This window comes from Coloeus monedula, assembly GCF_965178545.1.
Source record: "Coloeus monedula genome assembly, chromosome: 27".
Classification (NCBI taxonomy): domain Eukaryota; kingdom Metazoa; phylum Chordata; class Aves; order Passeriformes; family Corvidae; genus Coloeus; species Coloeus monedula.
In genome coordinates, this window is record NC_138807.1 from 3,513,432 (window position 1) to 3,522,503 (window position 9,072).

Sequence of the window (9,072 nt, forward strand, 5' to 3'; positions counted from 1 at the left end):
TATTATTATAATGATGATGATGATAATAATAATAATAATGATTTGTTCCCCTTTCCGCAGAGATTTTAGCCTGAGATCTCAAAATAACTTAAGAATGTTAAAAAACAAACAAAACCCCCAGAAGAATATCCCTACATTGCAAATGGGATTGTCTGACAGAGGTTGAAGTAATGGGACAGTTTGGAGAATAGAATTATAGAATAGAGTGCTCTGGCCCTTTCTTGGCTCCCCAAACTTTGATTAAAACACAGAAGTCCTTTTCCACAGACCCTCATCCTCCCCAGCTTTAGGATTAGATGTTTTCCACGTGACAGATGCATTCTAAATACAAATTATCAAAATAGTAATGCTTGATCAAGCAGGACAGTCATGGTATTGAGATGTTCCAAATGCAGAAATTATAGGAGGAACTTTTGGAGAATTGAAAATAAAGGTTTGGAGATGTGGGAAGTGCCCTTAGATCGTGTCCAGATGTTCCTTAGGTGTGCAGATAAAAAGCAGAAGAGGTGAGTCTGCAGGCCTGCCTGGTACAATGCAAATCCCAAATCCCTGGGCCTTGAAGGGAGAGAAGATGAGGAGCAGAGGCCTGGCCTGACCCCATTTGTCAAAAGGGAGGGTGCCTGGGGCTCTTTCAAATGGCTGCTCTTTTCAAATGTGAGGATTAATTTTCCTGGCAGAAGAATGTTTTGGATTTTTCAGCTGGTGGGAGGAGGGGACCTTCAATACCCGGTGCGATCCAGCAGCGAGGTTCCCTGGTGGTCTGAGGGGGTGTAACTGAGAGACTTTATTGAGTGGTTTGGGGTCTCTGAGGTCTTGCCTTGGTACTGAAAACAATCTGGGAGCTGCTCGATGAGATTATGGATGAGGTGTCAGCAGAGCCCCAGGGGGATAAATGCCCTGGGGACAAGGAAGAGCCCTCTGATGAGCTGATGCTCCTTGCAAGAATTCCTCAGCAGGACACAGGGAAGGACACAGGTGGCTTTTCCCCCTGACAGTAACTTCAATATCTTTGCATCCTTTTCCAGTGGAAGAAATCGCTGGAGTTCAGTTTCTGATCAGTTTTCTAAGCAGTGTGAAATCTTCCTTATTCTCTCATGTCTACCTGTTTTCTATAAAATGAGATTAAACATGTTGGCTTATTTTCTTTTACCCCCAGTTATTGATGAACAAGCAGATTGGGTTAAAAAGATATGAAGTGGATGGAAGAAAAGTCCTATTTTATTTTGATGAGGTAATGACTATTTTTCTTATAATTATATTGGATTTTACTGAAAGGCAAATGATAGGGGATGAGGCACAGGCAGAGTGTTGGGGTCCCTCAGGGGTGAGGATCACTCTGCAGCTTTAACTGGCCGGTGCCTGAGCCTCTTTTGCTGCAGGTGTTGTTGTGGTTTTGGTTGGAAACCAAAGTCTAATAGAAGCAGGGGATTCACTTCAGCCCATGGAGTGGTTTTGGGTATATATCACTTAGTTTTTTGCCTCAAAATAATGTCACTTGAAGGTACAACTAGCATTGCTAAAAGCAGAATAATTAAGTCTCACAGCACAGACCTAAGAGTGGAAGGTGAGATCTCTCTTGGCTTGGTCAGCAGCAGGGAATTGTCTGGTGGTTGTGGGCAAGCCAGGGAACACAGCTGGAACACCAGGTCTGCCATTGCTCTGTGGCAAGTATGTGTTTTAAAGGTCAGCAAAGCATCCTGGTTTAGTTCATCCTGTTTGGCTTTAATTCATTATCTCTGTCCCTACACTTGGAGTACTGGAGGTGTCTTCATGCATGGTGTGTTACTTTGGGGCACGTGCTGCATTCATTTGTCTCTCTCTTCACTTCAAGTGTAATTTTTGAGTCTTTCACACTGTTTCACACAGATTCCCAGCCAGTGCATGACCTGTGTGAAGTTCCAAGCTTTCAGAGAGCACATAGTTGGGAAAACAGCCCCTGTTCCTATCAAAGTGTACGATTACTACGAGCCAGGTTTGTGCCTGTTTGCCTTTGATCCCTGCTGGCACTGGAGCTCCAGGCAGGAGGCTCAGCTGTGATTTCTCCTCCTTGCTGCAGCTTTTGAAGCAACTCGTTTCTACAACGTGAGCGAGAACAGCCCCTTGGCCCGGGAGCTCTGCGATGGCCCAACCTGCAACGAGGTGGAAAGCTCAGCCAGCCAGTGGGTTGGTGAGTTACCCCAAAGCCACACAGATCTTTTGGAAAAATGGGACCCACAGGTGTTCTGAACCCAAAATTATGTTGACAGGAATGTTCTGTTCCGCTCTCTGTGTTCGTGGAAGTTGCACAATGGTTTGGGGGGTTGCAGTATTGAAGTGATGATAAAGACCAGTGGTGCTCTGCAGGCACCAAAGTGACTGTGATTTGCCTCGGAGGCAAGGTAAAATGTCTGACTCTGGAAGAACCTGCACAAAGGGAGATGTGTCAGTAAAAAAAGAGGTGAAAACTCTTTACCATGCAATTTGGTTTTCTTTCTCTCCAATATTTTGCAATGGGGTTCCACAATTAACTGTAGGGGGTTTGAACAATTTCATGCATCGGTGAAAGGAATAACTTTCCCTAGAAACTGTGTGTTCCTTTCTGTGCTCTGTGGCCTAAAAATAGGTGCTTTATCCCAAGTCTGGAAGCTGTTGCACCATGGCTCTTTCAGAAAGGCAACTTTGTTCCCAGAGCTTGTAATTCTATCGAGTTTGTAAATTCATAATAGAAATCACAGGGAATTCAAACATGAAAACTGACATCAGTGAAATATTTCCATTCCACCTTCCCCGTGCTATGCAAAACTGACTGGTTTTGTTTAATTCCCAGGCTTTGTGCACTCTGGCCCTTGCAACAACATCTTTGGCTGCCTGGAGGACGAGTACTTTGAGCAGTGCCTGTGCTCGCGGGACTGCGGCTACGACGGGGAGCCCGTGTGCGGCTCCGACGGGCACATCTACCCCAACCACTGCCAGATGGAAGTGGCATCGTGCAGGAACAACACCAGGATAGAGCAGATGCCCATGTCTCAGTGTTCTGCCTGTAAGTTTCATTCACTTCCCTTTTCTGTCACGGTCCAGTTGCAGAGGAGTTACAAATCCTCATCTGGGCAAGTTAATATTCCGTGCCTGTGGTAGGGAAAGGAGGAGAATTCCAAACTTCCCCTGTGTTATTTTGCTGTTCGTACTGCAGGAGGTTAAGTGGTAAGAGCAGCTGCTTTTCAGCTTGAAATAGCTGGTTTTCTGTTCTTACGAATACAAGTTTTACCAATCAGAATGAATTGAAGAGACAATTAGTGATACTGTTTGATCTGAAGTGAATACTCCTGGATAAAAATTAAATCCATGAAATATAGCATTCTTTGGAGATCCTGCATGGGCTTTCAAGGTGTGTAGTATAATAGCTCAGGGAACTGAGTATGCCACTTCTGGAAAGGCAAATGTTTCCTAGAGATGCATTAACAAATTATGTGACCATTGAGTTTCTTTTTCTTTATATTTGCAGCCAAGAATTTGCCAGAAGAAAGAGACACACACTCCCACACAGCTGAGCAGCCCAGTGTTCCCCAGACTCCAGCAGGTAACGCAATATTTCTGTATTTATCCAAAGGCTTTTTCTTTAGCAAGGTTAAAGCTTGTCCTATCCCTGTAAAAGTACAGGTGGCTCTCAAGCACATTTTAAGCAAAGATGCTGAATTTTTCCATCTAATAGAAAAGACAGAATATTCAGAAATCAGAAAAAAATTGAAGAAGTCAAGGAAACTGAGGATGAGAACTATTCAGTAGCAGACAGCTCTCCTAGCCCTTTTCCTTTCAGGAAATCTTGAAAGAATCCTTCTCAGTTCAGCACCTGCAGGATTTAGATAATTGCTTGTGGGAATGGGTAACCAACCCTCCTATTTTCTCAGCCTTGCTGTGTTTGAACAACACACTGTGATCTTTTCTTCCACTGTTAAGCTGGGAAGATCCCATTTCAAACCAGGCTGATGTAATGTGTTCCAACAAACAACTGAGCAGGACGTGACAACAGCCCAAACCACTGCAAGGACTCGAATCCAGGTGGATTAACTTTGTCCCTGAAGTTCTGTGCAAAAATGGAGCTGGCAGTCTTGGTTCTCTCAGAGCTGCTGTTTGGAATAAAGGGCCTTAGTGAACAAAAATATTAAGGTCAGTAGATGGAGTAGCCAGGAATTTGGCTGCTCATTTTATTTGGTGCTTATGTTCATGCACTTTTTTCCAAGACTCACGTCGAACTGGCTCACGGCTCACAATGAATCTCACCAAGAAGCAGTGGAGGGTCAATAGAATAGCTTGTTTCATGCTGTTTCTAGTAAATAAACTGGACTAGATTTTTCCTGGCTGCTTTCCACTCATTAATTTTCCCCCGGCCACCAACTCTCCCAACAAATCGGTAAAACCAGTTTAATTCTTCAGGAGAAGCCTCTGTGCCTCCTCACGTCCTCCTTGTGCCCCAGAGTCAGACTAACACATGTCCAGCATGAGACACCATCCTGTTCCTTCCTTTCTGGACAGCAGCTGAGGGACAGTTCTCTTCTCAAGGTGTACAAACACTGTGGATATCCCTTTATGACAGTTTCTATAGGTCATTCAGTCTTAGTGTTTAATGTCTCTACTATTTTCCATCCCTTTTTTATTCCTGGACATACTGTGAATATATCTGTATCTTTATCTTGTTGCCTTTTATTCCATGCACACACCATGTGCTCAGCATGGAAACTCTGCAATCTGAACCCTTTCAAGCAGCATTCCCAACCTGTTCCATTTGGGCACCGCTGGAATGTGAGGCCGTACCGAGGTCGACAAAATGGGGCTGCCATTACGTTATTTTCAAATAGAAATGTGATAGTGAAAATATGATTACCTGGGGGAAAAAAATTATGGAATTTGATGGCAACTCACAATCCAAAAAATGTTCAGAACAGAATTTCTGAAATTATCTGTGTTAAAGTCAAAGGAAAATCCCCCTGGGGTTTCTGTTCTGAATGGACAGCAAAAGCACTGGCTCAGAAGGAGCAAAAGGGGAAAACCTGATCATTTTGTGTGGCACTGTTATGCAGATTTTAGATGGACAAACCCCCAAGTGCCATAAGGGTGCTCTTCAAAGCAGGAGCACTTAGAGCTGGCTTTGTCCTGGGATCTGGGAGTGCCCAAATTTTTGGGCAGGAAGATGCTGAGCTGGGAGCAGCCATGGCAGAGTGAGCATTCAGGAATAAAACTGACTAAATCCTGCACCAGGAAAAGGGCCCAGCATGTGATTTTCATTAATCCTTCGGGCTCCTCTCGGGTCAAGCACACGGGACATGAATCAAAGTGCAGCAGATGAATGAGCCCCTCCTCACACACGCTCTCCTGGGCTCGCTGCTGCTGGAGCATGTGATCGGGTTAAGTCGGCTCAGGCGCTCCAGCGAGGGCTCTGCTGAGCCGTGCCTAAATCTGTGATTTCCTAAAAGGATGCAAAACTCCAGGAGCCAAATCAAGCTTAGGGCAGGTTGGTGTAAAACCACCTGGGTGTGTTAACCTGCAGGAAATGCCACGTTCTCAGAGAAGCGCGAGGTGTTTGTGTTGTCTGGAAGCCCCCTGTGTTTGCCATGAGACTTGTGCAGCTCAGCTTGGGCTGAAGGATGCTTTAATTGAGGTCTTGTCCCTGTTACCCAGCAGTGGGAACAAGCAGCTGCCTCCCAGCAATCAGTAGGAATTTCAGGATGTGTCGGGGCTCCCTCTGGCACACGCAGACCCACAGTGAAGTTCCACACATGCCAGTGGGTTTGCTGGAATAAACTCCAGCTGTTCAAGGTGAGCAATTGAACAGGAAAAGAACCCTGAAGGATCCAGATGCAGTGTTGTTGCTGTTGTCAGAACATTTTAAGATGCCTTCCCAAAGCCTGCAGCGAGGCAGAGTGGCTGAGGTTTGACCCTAAAACTGCAGCCTTTTTTTGTACAGATGGGTGGGATCCTCTTTGCACCTGTAGCTCCTCGTGATTGAGAGGGAAGCTTGCAGGGTGACAGGACTCAGCTGAAATAACTCCTGTGTTAATCCCCTTCCTCAGCTGTTCCTTCTCACAGGTGAATTACTGAGTTTCAAAAGGGTGGACCAGGATTTTGATGAGTAGCATGGACCCAGCTCTGGCTCAGCATTGAAGCTGTGCTCCTGTGCCTTCACAGCCTGCTGCTGTCTTTGTTTGGATTGACAACCCTGGAGGAGGAGCTGAGTTATTATCTTGAGTATCAAAATCTCACTAAATTTCTGACTGTGGCTTTCCTGAGATCATTGTCACTCTTGGCCACAAGGATCTGGGTGGATTTCAGAGCCTGTGGGATCCCCAATAGCTCTGATGGCACCTCTCTGATGATGTGGTGCTTTGATTGCTTCCACAGATCATTAACTCTCTGAAACTGCCTCAATCTCCTCTGCTAAAGGCACTCAAGGCACAGCCAAGGTACAACCACCAATGTTGGAGGACACTATGTTGACATCACAGTGATGTGATTCTGCATGGATTTGGTGGAAAACAATGTCCAAGTGTGTGAGGCAGCACTACTGGGGGGGGTATCAGTGCTGCTGTGAGCAGGAAGCCCCCCCAGGCTCAGCTCTCTGGCCCCCAGCCCTCTCCCCACAGCCGTGTCCTTTGCACAGTTTTGCTCCAGCAACTAGAAGGGCCCATGGCTGGAACTGGAAGAAAATTCTAGGTGGAATTGTGGAATTGGTGGTGTTTTGTTTTGTTTTGTTTTTTAAATTAAATGCCATCACCCACACCAGCTCCTACCAGGAACATCCTGAGCTCTGCTTCCAGGTGGAGTCATCCCCAAAATTCCCTGGCTGGCATGTTCCCCACAGGGCTGCTGCTCTTTCAGGATTGATTGAACTGGCACAGGGCCATTTTTCCTCTCCCCCCATCGCTGCTCAGCAAACATTGGCCTGGGCACAAACATTTGGGGCTGGGGGAGTGGTTTGTGTGCAGCAGGAAACGTCGGCCTGAGCTCTTTGCTGTGACTCCAGTGCTCAATTCCTGGGAAGAGTCAGGCCTGTGCTGTTCATTCCATCCCTGGTGGACAGCAATCACCCATTCATAGAGGGAGCTCATGATCTGGCAGGTTCTCACAGGGAGGAGGCCAAGAAGGAGTGAACAGAGCCTGCCTCCCCTGCCCATTGCTGGGAGGATGTGGGAGGCAACAGGGAAGATCCTTCAGATATTTTATTTCTAGAGAGCAAACATTTTCAAAGGCCTTGATGAGTGTTCTCTTTAACTAAAGCCAGCTTTGGGCGGGAGGGGGACTTTTCCTCCCTGCAATAATTCTGCCTCAGTGCTTGCTTTGGTTTGGATTAGAGCAGTGTACACAGAGAGCAAACAGGAAGGATGGACAGCTGAGCTGGCTCGAGGAGCAGTTTAGGAAACACGGATCTGCTGCTGTTCCTAGAAGTTCTGTCCTGCGGTTTCACCCTCTGGACAGGGAGCAGCAGCCCAGCACAGCCTGGTGTGAGTGGGGTGTGTGCTGTGAGAGGGACCTGCCGGGGTCAGCACAGCCTGGAGTGAGTGGGAAGAGGAGAAATTCCTGCTCCTGCTTACGCTGGGTCTGTCCCTACACAAAGTGGTGGAAGTTTCAGTGGTGTGTGACTGTGCTGGGGCAGATGCACTTCAGCTCCTCATTCAGGCTGCAGTGAATGGCTCTGCTGTGGGCTCCTGGCCTCAAAATCTTCACCCTTGTTGGGCTGAAAAGAAATTTGGCTGCCTCCACTGATCAGTCACCCAGTGAGCTGTTCCCTCAAGGTCTTCCTCCAGCTTTGTCACTTGTTTTATGAAATGATGCTCAGCTGAGGGCACACAGAACACGTCCCCGTACGGATGGGGCTCTCCTTACCTGAGGTGCCCAGTTTGAACCCGGTCAGAGGACAGATTTTCAGGGTGCAGAGTGACTCCCCTGTGCCATCTGCCCTCTGCACGACACTTTTACCTCACTGTGTGCAGCCCTCAGGGTGGTGGGTCTGAACTTCAGCACCTCAGTTAATTCCATGCTGGAGACTTTGAGATTTTTTTCAAACTGCATGGCCCTTTCCCTCTGTTTATTTCCCTTCCCCCCTTGTTTCTTCCTCTTTCCCCTGTCTCCTCCTTTTCCCACCCTTTTTTGCTCCCCCCCTTGTTTTCCCTTTTCCTCCTTGTTTCCCTTTTACCCCTCTTTTTGTTCCCCCTCTTTCCTTTTACTCCAGTGCCCAGATGTCAGACTGGGAAACTGAAAGCTCTGCTTTTGCAGCAGCTTCTCCCCTCCCTTGTGAATCCAAGCCGACACCTGCAGCCTCCTTCCCTCGTGTCCGGCCTCCCTGACTAAAATCCCTTCCTTCTCCTGCCCTTGCCCTGCTCTGTGGCGATGCTGAAATGCAGCTCCTGCAGCTCTGGTTCCCCCCACAGCCGAGGAGGGGCCCCCCCTGCACACAGACCTGTCCTACTACTCCTACGAGTACGACCCCGATGCCTTCGCCGCAGAGGCCGACGTGTTCGAGGTGGGGGCAGAGCTGACCACGGCCAGCACCTTCCGGGAAGGGGACAGGAGCCAGGGAGCGGCCACCACGGTGGAATGGTGAGCCCACGGTGGGGTCAAGGATCTGCTTGGAGCCAGCCTGTGGTGTCCTTGTGCTGGGTCAAGGGTGTTCAGCTCCCCAAAAAGGGGTGTTTTTACAACTGTTTACGATCACCGGGAATGGGATCTTGGTGGGGCAGCTGTAAAAGGCTTTGTGACCTCAGTGGCTTCATCCCCAGTGGAACGAGTGGCCCTTTCACTTGGCTCGTTCAGCTGCAGCAGAGGAGACTGAGGGGAGGCTCCTGGGGGCTGCAGCTCCTCCTGAGGGGAGGCGGAGGGGCAGGGGCTGAGCTCTGCTCTGGGACAGGGACAGGAGCCCAGGGAACGGCTGGAGCTGGGTCAGGGCTGGCCATGGAGCTCAGGGAAAGGTTCTTCCCCCCGAGGCTGCTGGGCACTGCCCAGGCTCCCCAGGGAATGGGCCCGGCCCCGAGGCTGCCAGAGCTGCAGGAGCGTTTGGACAGCGCTCTCAGGGATGCCCAGGCTGGGGTTGTTGGGGTGTCTGTG

General features: G+C 48.5%; 1 protein-coding gene across 1 annotated transcript in view; it reads left to right on the top strand.

Moving 5' to 3' along the window:
* The window catches only part of CPAMD8 (C3 and PZP like alpha-2-macroglobulin domain containing 8), a gene marked incomplete at both ends in the record, with an annotated part of 50,204 nt that extends 41,632 nt beyond the window's left edge, over nt 1–8,572 (top strand). The window contains 6 exons of the mRNA XM_082297687.1: nt 1,157–1,231; nt 1,867–1,972; nt 2,057–2,167; nt 2,807–3,019; nt 3,482–3,556; nt 8,400–8,572. Of these exons, the coding sequence (XP_082153813.1) occupies nt 1,157–1,231; nt 1,867–1,972; nt 2,057–2,167; nt 2,807–3,019; nt 3,482–3,556; nt 8,400–8,572 (753 nt within the window). The remainder of the gene's footprint in view (nt 1–1,156; nt 1,232–1,866; nt 1,973–2,056; nt 2,168–2,806; nt 3,020–3,481; nt 3,557–8,399) is intronic.
* Between the last annotated feature and the right edge of the window lie 500 nt (nt 8,573–9,072).